The 22,431-nt window shown below is 38.3% G+C and overlaps 1 protein-coding gene across 1 annotated transcript; it reads left to right on the plus strand.

Moving 5' to 3' along the window:
- Nucleotides 1–8,263: 8,263 nt before the first annotated feature.
- Nucleotides 8,264–16,624, plus strand: GKN2 (gastrokine 2; the record flags this gene model as incomplete). The annotated part of the gene is made up of 6 exons (XM_084235557.1): nt 8,264–8,275; nt 9,667–9,720; nt 10,155–10,292; nt 12,422–12,532; nt 13,196–13,358; nt 16,542–16,624. The coding sequence occupies 6 exons, from the start codon at nt 8,264–8,266 to the stop codon at nt 16,622–16,624; spliced, it is 561 nt and encodes a 186-aa protein (XP_084091683.1).
- Between the last annotated feature and the right edge of the window lie 5,807 nt (nt 16,625–22,431).

The following is a 22,431-nucleotide window of genomic DNA, read 5'->3' on the forward strand; positions in this document are numbered from 1 at the left end:
CCTTTCTCATTTGGAGAGCATATATCTCCCCTACCCTTTATGTCTCTTAAAAGAATCACTTCCTTACCTTCTGGTTATAGCTGAACCTCTGGGAATTTGGCTGCAGATCCAAAGGAGACTTTGTAGTACTGGCACTCAAAGTTAGCAAAGCAAGGAACCTAACTCTGAAATCTTTTCAAAAGTCATATGACTTGACTTCTTGGTATGTTTTGACCCTGATCATTCTTTTTTAATTTTAATTGTCTCTTCCCTTAGCTTCTGTGACAACTCATCACCCATTTTTACTTTAACCTCCCCTTCCATCACCTGAATAATTAGCTACCTGTCTTTTTTCATTTTCTTGTATCCTACATCCTCTTCTTTCATAACCCTCTGGTTCTTCTTAGAAGATTTCCTCTATTCTGAACACTTGAGCTTCCATCATATAGGCATGATGGAAAGGCAGACAAAACCCTTCCAAGTTCCAGACTTTTGTTTATAGGTGCATACTTTAGATGTATCTAACAATAATGTCTAAAAATCAAATAGACTCCAAACTAAACATTTTCATTAATCCCCAAACATTCTGGTTTTGTATAACTTCTATTTAAGGATATTTTTAATTACTGGTCAATCAAGATAGATACCTCAGCTGTCCACAACTCTGATTTCTCACCGACCCCTTACAAAATTGATCACCATAGCCTGTAAATTCTATCTTTTAACTATTCCTTCTTACAAATAATCTGCAATTCTTTTCTGATCACAAAAGTCATAGGAAATTGTAGAAAATGGATAATTATCAAAGAAGAGTTCACACATATTCTACTATGCAGCAATGGTCACTGTTAACTTTTCCCCATATTTCCTATGAGACTTCTTTAATACATGTGTTACATGGAAGTATATAATTCCATCTCCAAACATTTTATTTCCCAGTTATCTTTCAGTTACTGATTTCTAATTTAATTCCTTTGTGGTGTGAGAACATACTTGGAATGGTTTCCATTCTTACAAATTGTTACAGTGTGTTTTGTGACCCAGAATGTGCTCCATCATGGTGAATGTTCCACATGATCTTGATAACAATGTATGCTCTGCTGTTGCTGAATGAGACATTCCTTGTCAGTTAGATTCAATTAAGTTATGGCACTGTTGAGCTCAACCAAGTCCTTACTGATTTTATGCCTTTTGGGTCTTTCAACTACTGAAAGAAGCATTTTGGTTTTTTTAAAATTTAAAAAATTTATTTTATTTTATTTTTATATTCCCCATACAATTACAACCCCCTTATTTTGACCCCAATCCCTCCTTTCCCAGCCCCCCCAACCCCCCATAGAGTGTCTCTGGTTCATAGTTGTTTGTTGATTTTGATATTTTCTTTCTTATAGTTATTCTTTTTCCTGGTCCCTTATTTAAGTTTTCTAGATCCCTGCTATGAGTGAGACCATCCAGTATTTTTCTTTTTCTTTCTGGCTTATTTCACTGAGCATGATCCCTTCCAGCTCCATCCATGTTGTTGCAAATTGCATGTGTTTATCTTTTTTGAATGCTGAGTAATATTCCATGGTGTATATGAACCACATCTTCTTGATCCAGTCATCTATTTTTGGGCATTTGGGTTGTATCCAAAGCTTAGCTATTGTAAATAGTGCTGCTACAAACATAGGGGTGCAGGTGCTCTTTGGAATTGATGTTTCTGTGTCCTTTGGGTAAATACCTAGGAGAGGAATTACTGGATCATATGGAAGCTCTATGTTTAGTAGGTCAAGAAATCTTCACACAGCTCTCCATAGTGGTTGGACCAGTTCACACTCCCACCAACAGTGCAGGAGAATTCCTTTTTCTCTACAACCTCGCCAACATTTGTTGTTGCTAGTTTTTTTAATAATTGCCATTCTCACTGGTGTAAGATGGTATCTCATTGTAGTTTTGATTTGTATTTCCCTGATTACAGGTGATGTTGAACATTTTTTCATATGCCTGTTGGCCATTTGCATTTCCTCTTCAGAGAAGTTTCTTTTTAACTCTTCTGCCCATTTTTTGACTGGGTTATTTTCTTTGTTTTTGTTGAGTCTCATCAGCTCTTTGTAGATTTTTGTGATCAGTCCTTTATCATTAGTGTTGTGTGCAAAAATGTTCTCCCAGTCGGTGGGGTTTCTCTTTGTTTTGGTTATGGTCTCTTTTGCTGTGCAGAAGCTCTTTAATTTGATGTAGTCCCAGCTGTTTATCTTTGCCTTCACTATCACTGCTTTGGGTGATGTGTCTGTAAAGATGTCTTTGATGTGCATATCATGTTTTTCGCCTATATTTCCTTCTATTTATTTAATGGTTTCAGGTCTTTTGTCTATTTCTTTTATCCATTTTGAGTTGGTTTTTGTGCATGGTGTTAGGTAGTAGTCAAGCTTCATTCTTTTGCATGTAGCGACCCAGTTTTCCCAGCACCATTTATTGAACAAACTTTCTTTGCTCCAATGCATATTCTTTGCTCCTTTGTCAAAGATTAGTTGACCATAAATCTATGGGCTTATTTCTGGATTTTCTATTTGATTCCATTGGTCTGTGTGTCTGTTCTTGTTCCAATACCATGCAGTTTTGATGATTATTGCTTTGTAGTATAGTTTGAAGTCTGGGATTGTGATGCCTCCATTCCCTTGAAAGAAGCATTTTGAAATCTCTAGATAGAATACCATGTTGTTCCATTTCTCATTGTAATTCTATCAGTTTTTCTTCTTGTACTTTGATACTCTGTTAACTTAAAATTGCACTAAAACAATTGCTGAAGAAAACAGAGAAGGAAACACAAAGAAACAAAAATCAAGTGTAACAAATGCAAAATAGTTACAAACCTACCTATCCTGACTGACTAGTGGTTGAAAATGTTAGCTATTAGTCCAACTATATAAATAATCATTTAAATGTGAATGATCTAAATATAAAAGTTAAAAAGATGAAGGCCGCCTAACAACATATCAAAATGGAACTTAGAAGAGTAGGGGAGCAGAGGCAGGGCTATACTATCGCCTAATGTGAACTTAGAATAATTAAAGCAAAGACTTTAAGTCGAATTTGTGTTATTAAAGGAAAGGAGTGATTATTTATATAATATAGTAAACAATAGGGAGTATAAATATGTTTGTGCTTATCTTTGATAGATGCAGCCAATACAATTTGTATTTTGTAATATCACATCATTCCACCTGTTCTTCTCTTCTGGTATTTAACATTTAGTATCTTTTAATAGTTTGCTTATACTTTATTATAGAAAATTCTCTGAAAACAAAGACTCTTTGGGTCTAATTTATATTTCTCTCTTTCAGGATATTTTCCTGGTGATTTTCATAAGGAAGGTAGGCATTAAGAATAAAAGGAAAAAGGAAAATAAACGAAGAAAATAGAGAAGGAAGAAAGACAAAATAGATAAAGACGGTATAGAAAAAAATAACATGAGAAAAGATGCGGAGTCTAGGATATGTTGGGAAAGGACAGAAAAGTGTAGTTGCATGATTTGAATGATTCTTGTAGCAATTGAGTACTAAAAACTCTCCCTGTGTTTATGACCACTTCTTCTTTCCTTCATTTAGAATACTTCCCTATCTGTATCACTTGGGGTGGTTGGTTTGAAATAAGACTGTAGAATGAATTAAATGGCAAGGTAAGAGTTTTCAACCTTATCCTACAGTTGGTGGAGAATTTTTAAAGGTCTTTGGATATAGGTGCACTGTAGACAGAGAGAGCTGAGAGAGGAAGGAAAAGGGAAAGGAGAGAGAAGTGTTGATGGGAGAGGGAGGAAAGCAGGGAAAGCAAGAGAGAAATCCACAAAATAGAGGATTAGGTCTCATAATAAAAAAGTTAAGAGCTAAAATGTGTTTAAACTGAGATAAGGAAAAGCAACTAACCAAATCAATAGTTGGTAATGTATTTACTATTTGTTTTCAGGAATAGAACAGTGAAAAAAAGACATTACATAGGGATGTTTTCAGTCACTCAGTGATATAAATAAGGGTATTTTATATATAAAGAAGAACAAGAAATTAATAATAGACAAAAAAACCAACAATAGACAGAAATAAATAGACAACAGAAAGAAATAAAACAATATTTACTGTGAAAAATAACACATTAGAAATATCATAATCCTTCTATCAGGCTTACGTAGGCAACAGTGGAGGCCAAAGATAATGGAGTAGTAAGTATCTTTAAAGTACTGGAAGAAAATAACTATCAACCTGCAGTTACTACCTAAAAGTGAGGTGAAAATTAAGTCATTTGCAAACATAAAGGTACGAAAAACAAAATAAAACAAAACAAAAAAACAAACCAACAACCCACCTATCAGATCCTAATAAGAGAATTATTTTTTTTAAAAAAAATTATGTATGTATACAAGAACTGGGGCGCATGCCAGGCAGGGGTGAGAGGATTCACCAGAGACAGAGTGGGGAGCAGAACAAGTGGACCCACTGAAATACACTGCTGAGGGGAGCAGCGGGAGAGACAGGAGAGGTCTGCTGGCCATGTGGGTCACCTCCCTGGCTGGGGATGGAACTCAGGCTGCAGTGGCTGCGGACAACTTCATAGTTGTGTAGTAACCCCTTGCACCACCAGGGAGGCCCACCAATATGAGAACTATTAAAGATATACTTAAGCAAAAAAAAAAAAAAAAAAAAGAGGGGGGGAGGGAAGGATGTAAAAAATAGTACATAAATTGATCAAATATTTGAATACATTTAATTGTATATTGATGGTGAGCAACAGTTTTGTGCTATTTTTATAGGGAAAAGTGAGACTCCACACAAACATAACAATATGAAACTAGAAAAGATGCTCAAGAATTAATTAAAAGGTACTGAGTTCCTTATTTCCATTGAGAAGTTAAAAAAAAAAACCCTTTTGAATTTGTAGGAAATGTGAATAATTATGCATGCTAAAATTTCAAAATTAGAAATAAATAATAAAAAAACAAACTCTTCCAGAGAGAGAGAAGGGGGAATAGGAGAATATAAAATCTTTATCAACAAAAAAAGACAGACAGAAATAGGAAGAAATGCAAAGAGAGATAGCAAATATGCAATAAAATAAGAGAGTAAAACTAAATCCGAAGGATATTAGTATTCACAAAACAGGAAACATAATATTTAGAGATTCTTTCAGCCAGGACAACTGAAACCTAGTACAATGCTTCTTGCAAAAGAAGTATTTAAACAAAACCACATATCTGCATTATTCATAGTAGTCAAGATAAAGAAACAACCTAACTATATGTCAGCAGATAACTGGATAAAGGAGATGTGCTAGTGTAATATATAGTTATGAGAAAGAAGAAAATCCTGCCATTTGCAGAACACATGGATGAAACCTGAGGGCATTATGCTAAGTGAAGTAAGCCAGACAGAAAGACAAATACTGCATGGTACCACTCACATGCAGCATCTTAAAAGTCAAATTCATCAAAGCAGAGAGTGTGGTTGCCAAGGTTGAGGAGTGGTGCTAGGGGTGTGGTATAGGGAGAGGTTGGTAAATTGGTGCAAACCTTTAGCTAAAGGTCAATAAGATCTGCATGGTAAATATAGTTGATAACACTGCGTTGCAAAGTAAAAGTTGGTAGAGAGTAGAACTTATGTTTTCTCACAAATATACAAGTGCATATAGGCAAACAGAAGTGAGATGATGGATATGTTAATTGGTTTGATAGGGAAATCTTTTCACAATGTACATGGGTATCAAATCACCATGATGAGTATGTTAAATATCTTGCAATTTTGTCATTTATAACCCCAGTGAGTCTGAAAAATAAATGAAAACAATACCACATAGAGAATTTGAAAATAAAAGGATCAAAGAAGTGTATCATCCAAATAGTTCTACAAGAAAGGAAACAGAAGCAAAAACATGAATTGAGACCAAGTGGGATACATTACATTAAAATAAAAGGCACAGTTCTCCAGGATGAGCTTGCATAGTCCAGAATATTGCTATGAACTGCATAAAGCAAAACACCCACAAGCATTATATATAGTTACAGACAAAAGCACAATTGTAGAAGAAGGTTTCAATGCTTTACCAACTAAAGAATATGGGACCCAGAACCAGAAGGCTTGCAAGGATAGTCTTACCTTCGCCACTAAGTATATTTATGACCTTCCCCAGATTTCAGCCTATTTGAGTCTATTTCCTCCTAAGAGTTTTGGATGGGACTTGAAACAACTTTTTCAATAAGAAACAATTATGAATGTTTAAAACCCATGTGCTTGCCCTCCTCAGACCTACTACATCAGTGTCCCAGGTTGGGGTATGGCCAGCATGAAGCCTCCCACAGTGATTTCACCGTTCAGAGGGGAGCTAGGCAATGGAGCAATTGTACAAACAAATTTACCCTATTTTAAAGTTTCCACTCTTGAGTTGTGGGCATGTCTGATGATTTCCAAGTTATTTTTTGGTTAAGGATCATTCTGGAGGGCTTCCCTGGTGGCGCAGCGGTTGAGTGCTGGGTTGTGAAGCTGCCCGCAGGCTCTGTAGCGCCGGTTCAATCCCCAGCTGCAGGGCGAGGGTCCCACATGGCGTGCAGACCTCTCCTGCCATGCCTGCTGCTCCCCACAGCAGTGTACCTCATCAGTCTGTCTGTTCTGCTCCCTGCTCTGGCTCTGGTGAATTCTCTCACCCTCCCACGCTTCTGACTGTACCCAGTGCTTGTATAAATAAATAAAAAAAAAAAAATCTTTTTTTTTTTTTTAAAGTATCATTCTGGAAGCAGAAGCCTCCTTGCTAATGCTCCTATCTCAAAAGGCAAGAAGTCACACACATCAGAGGCCTAAATGATGTCCAGTTAGGAGTATAGTTGCTTGTATCAAATTGGGTTCCAATCTCAACTCCTGGCCTTGGAAGCAATGTAACACTGAAGAGTTACTCACCTTCCCTGCACCTTAGTTTTCCTTTCTGTAAAACAAGACATGGACAGAAGGTAACCTAAGGGACTGTTACGAGAATCATATGAATCAATATATGCAAAGTGCTTAGAAAGTGTTAGAAAATAGTAAGTGCTCCATAAATGCCATTCACAATTATCTTTATACTTACAGACTCAGAAGAATTTATGGGGATAGGAGGAGAATAACAAGAGTGGGGTGTGATATTCTGTCTGCCCTAATGGCTATAGATGTGGGAGCTAGCTGGATCTTTTCAGACTTTGGAGCCAGATGTGGGAGAAAATTTGCAGAAGTACTACAAACTATAATCCTTGCTGCTGCTATCTCAGAAAGATTTAATAAAGCAGCACATTTTACATACACCCAGGCTGACAAACCATGGTAGGGAAATTCCAGTCAACTAGGTAACACCCAAATTGCCCAAATGTTTGCTTTTTAAAAGCCTGATTTTTTGAAAAGCTGCTAGTTAGGAAGTCATTCCAAAGGTAGAACAAGGACATCATTTATGTGATTTCTTTGCTTACTGTAGTGATTCTCAATATTTAACAATTTTTGCAACTTACTGATTATTTTTGCATTTCCTTAACTTCTGAGTTCATGACCTCACCCTAACACTAACTAACCATTTCTAATTGTGTGTTCTAAAAATTACGTGAGTCAAATGTTATTCTCTCTTTTTTTTTAAATCAGAGAATCTCTCAATGCACCTCATGATATATAATGCAACATTTCAGTGGAGTTTGGGGCAAGGCTTAATGTAAAAATTCAGTTAACTCTGGTAATTGAATGAATGCTCTCTAAGTCTTGTTTCTCAGGATTCTCTGAAAATTGACAGCAACTCTAAAGAAAAGGTACAAAATATCATCAGACTGTTTGCTCTCAAAGCAGGCCCCCGGACACTGTCCTTGTTTCCACACTCAAGTCATTTCCTTATGTGTAAGAGTTTACCTAGCAGGACAGGGATAAGTCATCGAGTGGGAGACCCAACTCAGATCTTACTACTGAGGGAAAATATTTCCTAATTGTTTATTCGATGTTTGTGTAGACCAAGCGCCTTGTAATATTTTTAAAGGGTGGAAGTTGAAATCTCAAATAAAACATAGAATAGATAAATAAGGAATATTTACAGAGTGACCAAATGGTGAATTTTCATTATTGACTAATGAATTTCATTGATATCAAATGGTTGAGTCTCAATCCTGATAAAAGAGTTTGCCAGGGTGTGTCAGAGATAGGAACATGGCCTTTTCCAAACTGATCATTCTGGTAAGCGATTTCTGCATCTTGGAGCCAGTATAAAGGTAGCAGCTATACCAGACAGCCTCACTTGCTCCAGCACCTATTTCCCTTCAGGAAAAATGAAAATCCTTGTGAGTATTTGTCTATGTTTCTCTATATTCTGTGATGACTGCTTTCAAAGAATATTCATATCCAATTTGTCTTGGATTTCAGGGATCTTAGAAAGACTGTACATGCTTCTAAACTTCTCTGACTGAATTAATGCTGTCTTTAGCAGGAATAGTGTTGAACACTAAGTTGAATATGTATTTGTCCCTTGTCTGTTTTTTGAGATGTTTATGAAAAAAAATACAAAGAAAAATTTTGGAAATATGGAATATTTAAAAATAATAATTCCTTTTAATGAGCTTTGGAGGAAGAGTAGGCATTTTAGGACAATTGCATTTACTATCTAAAATAAAAGTGGTAACTTAAAAACAACAATATTAATGGTTATAATAATAATAACAATAGCAGCTGTCATTTCCCAAGTGCATACTAGGTTCTATGCTGAACATTTCACTGAGTAATCATATCGATTCACATTAATAGCTCTGTGACCTGAATAGTATTACTCGATTCTACAGATGAATAGTATGAAGCATGGGAGCATTGTGATTTTCCCAAGCCATCAAATGTGGGGTATCCTCTTACACAAACAATTATAGTAAAATTTAAGAATGACCAAACTTTCAACTTTTATTACTGACTAAGGAACTTCATTAATACCAGCTTGGGTTTCAATCTTGATAAAAGAGTTTGCAAGTGTCATAGATAATGGACATGAGCTTTTCCAAAGTGATCATTCTGGAAAAATATTGCTGTTCATCCAAAATACAATGTCAATCTCCAAAGTTAATTATGCCCAGAGAATAATATTTTCAAAGATTCCCTTTGAAATCCATTGTGTCTATTGTCCATGAATCCAATTTAAATCTGTTTAAATCTCTTGATCTCAAGGAATTTTTATATATTTATTAGAGGACACAACTTGACACCTATAGTGCTGTAACCCAAAGTCGGTGTGAACCACACCCTGGTAAACCAATAGTAAAAAGACTCTTCCCCCCTTGATCATCTGGCCCAAATTTCAATATGTATAAAATACTATATGTATGTATAAAGTATGTATAAGATAGTATGTATAAGATATGTATAAGATGTATAAGATATGTATATGATATGTATATACATATATGTATAAGATATGAATAAGCACATACTATCTAGAAGGTTATGATGTTACAAAGGATTGCAAATAAGTTTGCAAAGGTGGAATTTTGTGTCTGAAAAATAGCATGGCCTAAATAAATGCCAATCAAATGAGTGAATGTGTATGTTTTCTGTTCTGAAAATAACTATCCATGACCACCCACCAACATGTCTAGGTGTACATTTTCTGAGATATTTGTCCAGTGTGCACTCATGTATTTACCCTCAATGACTATCCACTGGGGATGGAAGTGACGGGTCTGTTTTTCAGGTGGCATTTCTGGTGATGCTGGGCATCTTTGGGACACAATCTCATGGATTTGATGTGAGTTGATTTATTATGGACTATATCTTAGAGATATTGGGAGAGGAAAAGGAAGAGACAAGATAATTTTGAAGGACAGTAGAAAGTCTATATGATCTTTTTTGGGATAGAATCCAAAAAATAACCAATAATGGAAACAATGAGGTTGGCTATGACTTTCTAACTGCAATAACTTAAAAAATATAACCTATTGATTAAAAATGAGGTCATTCACATCTTTCCTGTGATGTCACTACTTCTCCCAAATATGGTATAGTAAACCATAGGAAAGAGATTTGCATTCTTATTTTAGCGTGGACTTTTGGTCTGGATTCAAAGTAGGGGTTTCAACTTTCTCTTGTTCATAGCAGGTGGAAGATTTTATTTTGATGGGAGGGTTGGTTTCAAATGCATATGATTTATGGAAACACCTTATTTCTTTACTGTCAATCTAGGTCTATAACCTCATCAGCCCAGCCAAAAATGGGGGCAATGTCCAAGAGACAGTGACAATTGACAACGAAAAAAATACCGCCATCATTAACATCCACGCAGGCTCGTGCTCTTCTACAACAATTTTTGACTATAAACACGTAAGCACCAAGAGAATTTTTTTTTCAAGCCTAGTTTTCTCAGCAGCCATTTGGCATCTTTTGAATTCTGAGATTTCTCTGCAATCTGTCAGAATCTCCTGAGTTCTGTTTTTTTTCCTTTTCATTAATCTAGCCATTCATCAGAAAAGAAAGTTATGTCTAAGAAAAGGTCATTTAAAAGTCTAAATAGGAAACATAAAAGTTTGCTTGACCTTTTCAGATGGCAATTGGAATCATGCTATTGTCTCATCAAAGCCCAGAAGGTGCCAATAAGTACAACAACAAAGTAATATCTGGCAGTCTCCTCAAAAATATTTTTCAAAGGAATAAATAAATGAATCAGGGTTTCAAATGCAAAAAATATGTGTAATAAAAGAGCAATCATGAAACAATTACAAAATAGCAGAAATCCTGAAAATTCTATCCATTTAACTCTGTGTGTACAACAGGCCATACATCATATTTCTGTAAAAAAGGAAGTATGTTAGATGAAAACACCAAACTATTTCCAAGTTTACTTATTGTTTAGTTATTGACTTAACAATGTCTCAGAAACTTGCTCCGAGACTGTATCCTTTATCCCTTTATTCATTTGTCCATTTGTTTCAATGGCAATAATTATGACACTGCCCTTGCCTAGACACAGAACTATGTACTTGGGTATAAGTAATCATCCATCTCTCCATCTCACTAGACATCTGAACGTGCTTTTCTCCTCCTTTTCTCATAGAAACCTCCTCATGTGCCCCTCCCTGGTAGTACTGGGAGTCCAATAACACATTTGAAAGTATAAAGTCTTTGAAAGATGTGAAAGTTTAAAAGGAAGTTGTACTAAAATTGTTTTTCAGCAAATGTCAAGGAAATTCCCAAAATATCTTTAAAAAATCAGTGTGGTGAGGATTTGGTGTAAACCTCTTCCATTATCATCAGGCTTGGCTTAGTCTATTTTTGAATTTTAGGAAGTGGTAATTTGTGGGAACTGAAAAATAGGAACTAGAGAATTTCTATTATATACAACCTCTAAGTACTAATTATCTGGAATACTGTAAAGAAAATTCCACTCTGCATGAAGATTAGATGGCCTTAGCTTCCTCTTATTCCAATGTCCTCACCTTCCATTCCTCTTCTAATTCCCATTCCTCCAACCCATCCCCAACCAGCCAGCTTGGTTTTGAGATGAATGAAGGATGGAGAGAAGATTGTGGCAAAGGTGACAATAGATGAAATATGTATGGGTAGGTGTGAGACTTGGTTTGGGTATATTTATGAGAGTTTCTGAAGCAGCACTACCCAGTAGAATTTGCATTGGGGGAAATGTGTCTCTGCTTTTTTTTTTTTTTTTAAAGATATATGTCTTTACTCTGCACAAGAACTGGGGTACAGGCCAGATGCGTGGGAGGGTAAGAGGATTCGCCAGAAACAGAGTGGGGAGCAGAACAGGCAGACTGATGAAATACACTGCTGAAGGGAGCAGCGGGTGAGACAGGAGAGGTCTGCCTCACCATGTGGGACCCTCGCCATGTGGGACCCTCTCTGGCTGGGATCGAACAGGCACTGCAGAGGCTGCAGACTGCTTCACAGCATGGTGCTCAACTGCCTGTACCACCAGGGGAGGCCCTGTATCTGCTTTTTCCAGTAAGGAAGTTAACAGTAATTTGTAGCCACTGGGCACTTGAAATGTATGATGGAGGAAGTACATTTACAATTTTAGTTAATGTGAATTTAAATTTCAATGTTGCCTAGTACCTAATATGTTAGAAAAGCAGCATTCTAAAGAATATTTTATTTATTCCAAATTGAAGAAGAGGCAGAACAAAATTGATAGAAAAAAAAAAACAGAGAGCTGTTTCTTCTCAATATTTCAAACACAAAACTGTAAACCCTGGTCTCATAACATAAACAATGGGCTATAAAACATGGATTTTCATAATTCCAAAGAGAGAGAAGTTACAAGGGAAAAAGTAAGCATACTATGTAAAAGAACTTGATTGGAGAGAATTGATTGCAGATTGAAAAGCCATCACAACCACTCACTCCAGACTTTCTTCTACTGCTCAGATGTTGTTGTCCTCAGTGAGTTAGGAACCCAGGGCCTGGGTGGGGCAGTAATGGTGCTCTTGCTGCTTCAGGGCTACATTGCATCCAGAGTGCTCTCCCGAAGAGCCTGCTACATCATGAAGATGGACCATAAAGCCATCCCTGCTCTGGACCAACTCAAACGTTACATCTACGAGAGGCAGGTAATCCTGGAATACCCTCAAATATTTTCTTCTCTTGAGCCAAGGAATACTGGAGACATAGAGGAGTGAAGAGGGTGAGGGAGATCATAATATTATAACTTAGCCTTGGCTATGGTGTTCTCAACTTCATTTTTATTGTTTTTGCGTGTGGGAATACTTCTTTTAGCTTCATTTCTGCCAAGTAGTCCCCAATATAAGAATTTATAATAAATTCCCATGTCTTTTTTGAATAGGCTGAATGTCCCTTTTTCTCAGAGCAGAACTTTAAAAATTAATGATTGGCAGAAAAATGAGTGAAGTTATAATACTCAATAACACAAAGGTGTAGAAAAACAATTCCATGTAATGAGAATAACAAACACTGCATGAAGTTAGGGACCTGGGATTGAATTATTCTTCCATAATTTCCCATCTGTGCCACTTTTACATGGGACTCACCCTCTCTGGGTTTCATTGTCACCAGACAGACATCCTGAGATCCCTGACTGCCATCTGTTTAATAATATGAAAAAGAAAAGCAGCTACAATTTAAAACATTATGTTTACATACTATTTCATGTCAACAAAATAAGAACTAGAGGGTTTCTATTACATTAGGCCCACCATATTATATCTATGATTTTTAAACCTCTCCCACTCTGTAATATTGTATATCTGATCTAGGCTCTGAACAACATGGCCTCCAGCAAATACACCTGGGTCAAGTACAACCCCTTTGAGTCTCTGATCACACATGCTGACTGGTTCCTGTTTGGGTCACCTATTAAGCAGCTCTGCAAAGATATACCTTTGTATAAGGCGGAAGTGGTTGAAAAGCCAAAGCCACGTGAGTACCCATAAATCATTCCTTTACCAAAATTTTTTTTTGAAAGCTCCTAGGTACTGGGCACTCTGGGAGGTGTTGTGTGAGATACAAATAAATGTGAAACATGACTCAATTCTTTTTCCTTTGGAAACGAGATACCTATCATGTGGAGGAATTGTGCTAAATGTTAGGGAGATATAGAAATGAAGAAAACTCTTCCCACCAAGGAACATGTAGTCTAGTGGAGAAGTTAACACAGACCGTGAACTACATGAGAGACTCCTTGGTGCCAGGGAGAAAGGATCGAATTCTCTCTTTTTTAAAAAAAATTTAATTTTTTTACATCATTGTTCATTTTTAAACAATATTTGCTTCCCTCCACCCCCTCAGGTGTAGTCCCCATAGAGTTTCCTTCCCCAATGCACCCAGGCACCATCACCTCAGTCCCCTGTGCTCCTCCCTCCCTCCCTCTGGTCCCTCTCCTGCCTCCTCCCTTGCAGTATGTCTTTCATTTATAATTGTCTGTTTTTGCTTTGTTGTGTTTTGTACTGTTACTATTCTTTTACACTGATGTCTTATTTGGTTCCCCTATATTCCTGCTATAAATAAAACCATGCGATGTTTTTTCTTTTCCTTCTGGTTTATTTCATTGAGCATAGTTCCTTCTAGCTCCATCCACGTTGCTGCAAATGGCATGAGTTTATCTTTTTTGATTGCTGAATAATATTCCATTGTGTATATATACCACATCTTCTTGATCCAGTCATTTCAGTTGTTTCCAGGTTTTACTTATTGTAAATAGTGCTGCAATAAACACAGGGGTACAGGTGGTCTTTTGGATCAATGTTTTTATGTCCCTTGGGTAGATCCCTAGTAGTGGAATTGCCAGGTGATATGATAGCTCCATTTTTAGGACTGAGGAACTTCCAGACAGCTTTCCATAATGGTTGGACCAGTTTGCACTCCCACCAGCAATGTAGGAGAGTTCCTTTTTCACCACATCCTCGCCAACATTTGTTGTTGCTTGTGTTTTTGATATGTGCCATTCTTACTGGTGTAAGGTGGTATCTTAATGTGGTTTTGATTTGCATTTCCCTGATGACAAGGGATGTTGAACATTTTTTCATATGTCTGTCGGCCATTTGCATTTCCTCTTTGGAGAAATGTCTTTTAAGTTATTCTGCCCATTTCTTGACTAGATTGTTTATTTTGTTTTTGTTGAGTCATGTGTGTTCTTTGTATATCTTTGTGATCAGTCCCTTACCCATTGAATGGAGAGCAAAGATTTTTTTCCCAATCAATGGGGTATCTCTCTATTTTGGTTAATGTCTCTTTTGCTGTACAGAAGCTTTTCAGTTTGATGTAATCCCAGGTGTTTGTCTTTTCTTTGACTTTCTTGGCTTTGGGTGATGAGTCTTTAAAGATGTTATTGTGATATATGTCTTATAGTGTTTTACCTATATTTTCTTCTATATATTTTATGGATTCAGATCTTATGTCCAGTTCTCTTATCCGTTTTGAGTTGATTTTTGTGCACAGTGAGAGGTAGTGGTCTAGATTCATTTTTTTGCATGTGGTGGTCCAGTTTTCCCAGCACCATTTATTGAACAAACTGTCAGTGTTCCATTGTGTGTTCTTTGCTCCTCTGCAGAGATCAGTTATCCACATAAGTGTGGTTTTATTTCTGGGCTCTCTATTAGGTTCCATTGGTCTGTGTGTCTGTTTTTGTTCCAGTACCAAACTGTTTTAATTATTATGGCTTTGTAGGATAGCTTGAAGTTTGGAAGTGTGATACCTCCTTTTTCCTTTGTTTTCATCAGTAGGGCTTTGGCTATTTGTGCTTTTTTGTGGTTCCATATGAATTTCATCAGTATTTGTTCTATTCCTTTGAAGAATGTCATTGAGATTTTTATTGGAATAGCGTTGAATCTGTATATTGATTTTGGGAGGATGGTCATTTTAATAATGTTAATTCTTCCAATCCATGACCAGGGGATGTCTTTCCATTTCTTTGTGTCTTCTTCTATTTCTTTTAACAGTGTTGTATAATTTCCTTTGTATAGGTCTTTCACCTTTTTTATTAGGTTTATTCCCAAGTATTTGATTTTTTTGTTTCAGCTATAAAGGGATAGTTTTCTTGATTTCTTCTTCTTCAGATTGATTGTTTGTGTATAGGAAGGCTACTGATTTTTGTGTGTTGATTTTAGGATCGAAATGTCTTATTCTTTCACATGTAAGACTTTCAGGTAGGAAAGAAGTCTTTTGGGTACTTAGGAAAGCATCTTTTGGAGATGGTAAGAAGGATGTCATTGAGTAATAATCTTGGGAAATAGAATGGTGGTTGCCAGAGGTTGCAGGGAGGCAGAAATGGGCTGATATAGGCCAAAGGGCATATAAAAGTATATGTTCTGAGAGTCTAATGTACAGCATGGTAACTACAGTTCTGAAAGCAAGTCTTCAGCCTTCTCACCACCAATTTTTTTTTTAAACTTGCCTGTGCTAAATGTGTGAGGAGATGGAGGTGTTATCTTGATCTTCGTAATTATTCTGCAATGTATATATACATTAAATTGTCACCTTGTACACTTTATGTATATACAACTGTATTTGACCATTACTGCCTAATTAAGTAAAGAAAATATTCATAGAATATAGTATAGAACTGGTCCAGGAAAGAGCAGGTGAAATGCATTGACGCATAGGGAATTAAAACCCTGGTTTATCCAAGTGATGTGTCATGAAGTCATTGCTGGCATTTTACACAGTTTCTAAACATTGCAGGGGACCCAGAATGAAAGAGAGGCTGGACCTCAGATAGTGAACACAACACAAGAAATTTTCCAGAATAGTGGAAGGTAGACAAAGAAGAAAATAATTAGCATTTATTGTGTTTCTATCACACAGAAAAAAGATTTTATTACAATAGTTTTCTTTTACTAAGGTGGTAAGTACATACAGTAAAGTCATATAAGCAAGCCATTATTGCAGAATGTTGGCATCAATCTGGATTGAGCCACGTAGCACTTTTGGGTCTTCTTAAAGCTAATACGTTATCCTTTACAATACAGTATAGCAAATATCTTTGATGATAAGAAATCATTTGTATAACCATGAGTTGAGATATATACAGAAAGAAACTGAATTGCTGAATTATAATAATATATTTCTTAATGCTCTTCCTTTGAAAAATTTTCCCCTTTTCAGATACTACCGGTGCTGGAGCCTGTGCCAAGGCAGGGCTGCTGGGCATCTTTGGAATTTCCATCTGCGCAGACATTCACGTTTAGGCATCAGCCCACTGTTTTCATCTTTTCAAAGACATACACCCTGGGTTTCCACTAAGCAGTCACATTAAATTCTTTCTCAATGTCCCAACTGATTTCAAGATTCAGCAGTAAAACATAAACACTGTATTTACAGATATCTGAGTGTTTGCTTTTCTACATATATATAAAGGAAGATATGGAAGAAAAGAAATTGCCAGAATTTCAAGTAAAGTGCAGAGAGTGTGAAGAAAAGTAGGAAAGGTGAGGAGTGGTCTGGCTTGAGTGTGGAGTCCAGATGCTGCTCTTCTTACTTGGAGTCCCAGGTCCAGTTATAGTTATTAATTGCCTTGAGGATGGCATCATTCATCAGCAGGAAGTAGGAATTGCAGTCCTGCATGCAATTTCACTGCTGCCAGCCTGGCTGGGACCCAGCCTGGCTGGGACCCAGCCCATGTGTTGTACCTCACTTGAGTATGGCTTCATGAAACCCAATCCACCCACTTTTAGAAACAGATGTGTGGCTATCTGTGGTGTCCTGGCAGAATGGACAGAGGACCCTTTGCTGAAATAGTTGATTTTTTAGTTGTAGACTATAGGGGAGAAAGAAAGGAGACACCTTATACCTCCATGATGCTGATGTGACATGATATTTTCTAATTTCCCTTTTGAAGTCTCTTTGACCCAAAGGTTATTCAAGAGTGTGTTTTTTTTTTTTACATATATTTGAGTTTTTATTTCATTGCTATTGATTTCTAGTTTGATTACATTGTGGTTGAAAAAGATACTTGGAATAATTTCAATCTTCATAATAATAATTATTATTATTATTATTATTATTATTTTTTGCCTAATGTGATCTATCCTAGAGAATGTTCTGTGCATGCTGGAGATGAATGTGTATTCTACTGCTTTGGGTGCAATGTTCTGTTGTGTCTGTTTAGTCCATTTGGTATATAGTGTTGGTGAAGTCTTCTGTTTCCTTATTGATTTTCTGGCTGGATGATCTCTCCATTTTTGAAAGTGGGGTATTGCAGTCTCCTACTATCATTGTCTTGCTATCATTTCTGCATTTAGATATGTTAATATTTGACTTTTATATTGAGGTGCACTGATGTTGGAAGTGCATGTATCTATACTTGTATCTTCCTGGTGAACTGATCCTTTTATCATAACATAATGACCTTCTTTGTCTCTTTTAACAGTTTTCGGCTTAAAGTCTATTTCATCTGCTGTTAGAATAGCTATCTCTATTATCTTTTGATTACCATTTGCAGGGAATATCTTTTTTCATCCCTTTACTTCCAACTCATGTGTGTCTTAAGTTGAAAGTAAGACTCTGGTAGATAGCATAGAGTTGGATCTTATTTTCTTATCTATTCATCCATTCATGTTTGTTGATTGGGGTATAAATTCTGGTAATTCATTGTGTACACAAACATAAACCTTCTCCAGGCCTTTGGGGTGGTGGAACACATGTGGAACAAACAAAACAAAGCATGAGGGAAGCTATGATAGCTTATCTGGCTACCAGTAGTAGAGGAAGGCAATCTAGGATACAAGTACGCTGAAGGAATCTTTGCAGGAAGCATGGTGAGGTTTGTAGATGGGGTTTTTATTTCCTATGAAATTTTGTTCCTCACAATAAATAACATGTCGTATAGACTCAGCTGTTCATCTGAGGTAGAACTAAATATAATTTTTTTATTTGGAGCTCCCGGGATTGGAATACATGGGTCCAAAGAAGTACTTCATTATGCAAGTTATTTGTTTGTACAATAGACTGATTGAATTATTAGTTCACCCAAACATAATAAATTCAAATTGAAGAACTAATAAAAGTAGACTTCTAGCATATGATAATGATAAAGTAGCTTATATCAGATTAACTATACTGACATAAACGTGGAAAAAACATTTAAAAAAATCTCTTGGCAGACACTGGAAGGTGACCCAGATCTGGTAGAAACTGAAGAGCATAAGATCTTTGAAAGAAATGCTTATGTATTGCCCATCATTTTTCTAATATCCTATGGCAAACAACAACAACAACAAAAACTAATTGTCTACTTACCATCCCCCTCTTACCTGCTAACAGAACGTAGGAGCTAAAAATCCCTCACTTTTAGGGAATATATTGTCCATTTTACTTTCAAGGCATTAATCTCAATTGGCCTAAATTAGTAGTTTTAAACTAGGGTATGATTTTTCTTCCCTCCTCTGGAGACATTTGGAGATGTTTAGAGACATAATTGGTTATTACAATTGGAAGGGAAACCGTTGGCATCTAGTGGGTGGACACCAAATGTGCTGCTAAACATCCTAAATGCGGAGGCTATTTCCCCAAGGCAAAGATTTTCTGATACAAAATATCATTGGTATGAAGGCTAAGCAAGCCTGGGGAAAACCAATCCTGTTCCCTTAAGAAAATAAGGTAATGAGAGGTTTCTTAGTCTGCTCTTGGTCTATGGGTGAGCAGCGGGTAAGGAAGAGGGGAGGAAGGGAAGCGGGTGAGGCCCCCCCAGGCAGGCATCAGAATGAGGCGAAGCAGCACATTCCCCATCAGGGTAAATGGACACTGGTTGTCTTCTTTGTATTTGATTTTGTTTTACACTTTTAAAATATACAGACATTTTCATGAAGTATTGCATACAGTAAAGTGCACAGACTTTTCAGTGTAGCCCGAAACTGAGTTCAAGGACAGGCAGGAAGCCAGAGAATAAACAAAGGGCAGCTGCCCCCTCAGCTGGAGAGCCAGTGACTCAGACGCACTCACACAGACCTGAGGCCAGCTGGTCCTTTCCGGAGGCTGCAGAGAAAGGGGAGCACTGGGGAGAGCTGGAAGTGCTGCCATCTAGGGGAGAAAGGAGAGTGAAGAGAGCAAGACTTGCCCTCAGAGGAGAATGTGCCAATGGAGTGTCATTTTCTATATAAGGATGCCAGGGAATTTGACCTCTGTCCTGAATCTCTGGTCTCTGAGAAGGGCAAGGGTGGAGTTTCTGCAAGACTCTTAAGAGACTTCTGGGGGCGGGGACGGGTTGTGTGTCATTTAGACTTTGTATAAGGACTTCTGGGTGATTCCACTAAGTGCAAGTTTGCAGGGGATTAGGGGTGAAGCCAAGGGAGATCTTAAGCTCAGGAAAGAGGGAGCTGGGAGAAATTAACAACAACCTCCCTTCCTGGAAGGGAAGGGCTTTGGGGTATCTCTTGCCCAGATTTGTCCCCTGTACAGACCCTTTGGGCTCATGTTTCAGGGTGAAGGGAGGGGCTTGTCAGCAGAAACAACATGAGGGACAGAAAAGAAAAACCTTTTTAATATTACAGTTTCTCCAAGACACAAGGGCATAAATAGCAGCAGTGTCAACTAACACAAGGGGAGGGGAAGCACATTCCATTTCTGTGTTGATTCCAGAGGGTCCTGTTCCTCTGGTCCCCTGGGGGCTCTCCAGTCAGTGTTGAAGTGGGCAGCTTCGCCCAGGCCATGTGTTCAGTGATGGAGTCTGCTCAGTCAAAGTTTCTGAGGGCGGTGGGTTCCCAGGCCCCTTCTTTTAGCTCTAACATAGGAGGTGTCAGGGGAAGTCAATGACAGCAGCTGCCCCAAGAGAGAGAGGAAAAACAAAAAGGAAAATAGAAGATTTCCCTACTTGGAAGATCACTAATCTAATTCAAAGCCAGTTCTTAACCAGAGAGGCTAAAAAATGATTGCAATGATCTAAGAACTGAGTTCTTCAATCACAAGTGAGCACACAGTCTGTTTTTAGTGCCAGTGGCTGGTTACCTTGACAAACAGGAATATGTTTTGTTGAGGATCAAGAGCACTTGTTTCAGACTCAAATATGATAAATTTTCATTGAATACTGGAATAGATGAAATCAGTAAGAAGGTGCTATAGACTGAATATGTCTCCTTACATCAAGTTCATATGCTGCAATCTAATCCCTAATATGATAGATTTAGTGCCCTAGAGGGCGCTCTTGTCCCTTCTAGCATATGAGGATCCAGTAGAAGATTTTGAGAGTTCTTATGAGACACTGAATCTGCCAGTGCCCTGATCTTGGACTTCCCAGACAAAATATGAGGGGCTTCCCTAGTGGCGCAGGGGTTAAAGCCTCAGCACTATCATGCTATTGCCAGCCCAGCCAGGGAGCTAAACCATATGAATCAGCAGACCTCTCCTGTCTCACCTGCTGCCCCCCTGCCTCAACAGTGTATTTCAGTCAATCCGCCTGTTCTGTTCCCCACTCTGTCTCTGGTGAGTCCTCACCCCCCTGAGCCTCTGGCCTATACCCCAGTTCTTGTATGCATAAACAATTTTTTTAATCTAAAAAATAAATAATCATTTAAAAAATCGTTATTTATAAGCTATTCCAGTCAATGTCATTTGTGAATTTTGTACTCCGAAGCCCTATTCCTGAAAGGACCTAAGTCCTGGTGCATGCAGTTTGATTGAGCCCACAGGACCAAATTCTACCCTGACAAGCCCTGGAAGGCTGAGAGGACTGTGCTGGCTGTGTCTCAGGCCAGAGCTACCACAGTGCAGTTGATGACAGCCTTGTGTGACATTCATGACGGGTCAACAGGCCCTGAACCTAGAGTCTCTGACAAGAAACTAGTCTAGCTGGCAGAGTATCTGCAGAGATGGTACCAAATAGAAGCACACCCAGTGGGTACATGGCAGTGTGTGTGGGGGGAGGAAGGGGTTGTTCTTGAGGGTTCCTGTAAGTAAAAAGACTGTTCTTATAGCTGCATGGAGGCTGGAGGTGATGGGCAATTTCATGAGCAGCCGAAGCTCAGAAGGCCAGGAGGTGGGGAGGGGGGCCAGAGATTGGCATCAGAGAAGTCAGTAGGCAGCAGCACCCACACCATTACAGAGGGCTTGGAAGTAGGGGCCCCGGAAACTGTCACAGGGATTTAGGCACCTGGGAAAGACAGGGTTTGGTTTCCAGAGCTGTGACAAAGGTGGAGGCTGGGTGTCAGGGGCAAGGCAGATATAGGTCCCGGACAGACTGACAGCCATGGTAGCTTCACTCTGGGGACTCAGCGTGCCAGGCTCTGGGGCCCAGGCCCCGTTTCATGGTCCTCTCAGGGACTCTGGCAGACCATGCCTTGATCTGTCACATCTGATGCTGCAATCCTGGGTGTGCTATGCACAAATGATTTATGCTCCTGGTATCTCCTCAACAAGCTGCTTGGGCCCCAGTCCATGGACTCAGAGCATCTGGCCTGCCCTACCAACACCCTACTGAAGCTCAGTTACAGGCCTATCGTGGGCCTTTCCTATACAGTCACCTTTCATTCATGTTTATAGGTAGCTGCACCATATCATTCCAGCCAGAAAAGCTACACCATCAGCAGAGCTTGTGCTTGAGCTTGTCAACCAGGACCCTCAGACTTGATTCCATGCACATGTACTATTCAACCTACCCCAGCTTCCTCCCACCCTTGCCCCAGCCCTACCCTCTTTTAGTGTTTCAGCCTCTAACACCCGCTTTGGTGTTGGAGGGGGTGTATCTACTGTACTCCTTCCTCATTTGTTCTTGTTTCTAAGGTAAGAGGAGCCAGGGATGTTCTTTGTGGTGTGGATTGGGTTGACTCTGTCTTTTCCAGCTCTAGGGATGGACAGTTAAAGAACTAATGCTAAGAGGCCAGGTCCCTACTTTATTTGTAACAGAAAGAAATGGCTAAAAGCTAGCATGAAGGTGTTTAGACAAGTTCCTAAGAGAGGTCTGGCAGGGCTGATTTCACAGGAATTTTCATGGTGCAGCTTGGGCAGCCTTGGTAAAACTGGATTCCATATTATCTCAGAATGAATCGGCAAGAGATGTGATGAG

Source organism: Talpa europaea (assembly GCF_964194135.1).
Source record: "Talpa europaea genome assembly, chromosome: 6".
In the NCBI taxonomy this organism is placed as follows: domain Eukaryota; kingdom Metazoa; phylum Chordata; class Mammalia; order Eulipotyphla; family Talpidae; genus Talpa; species Talpa europaea.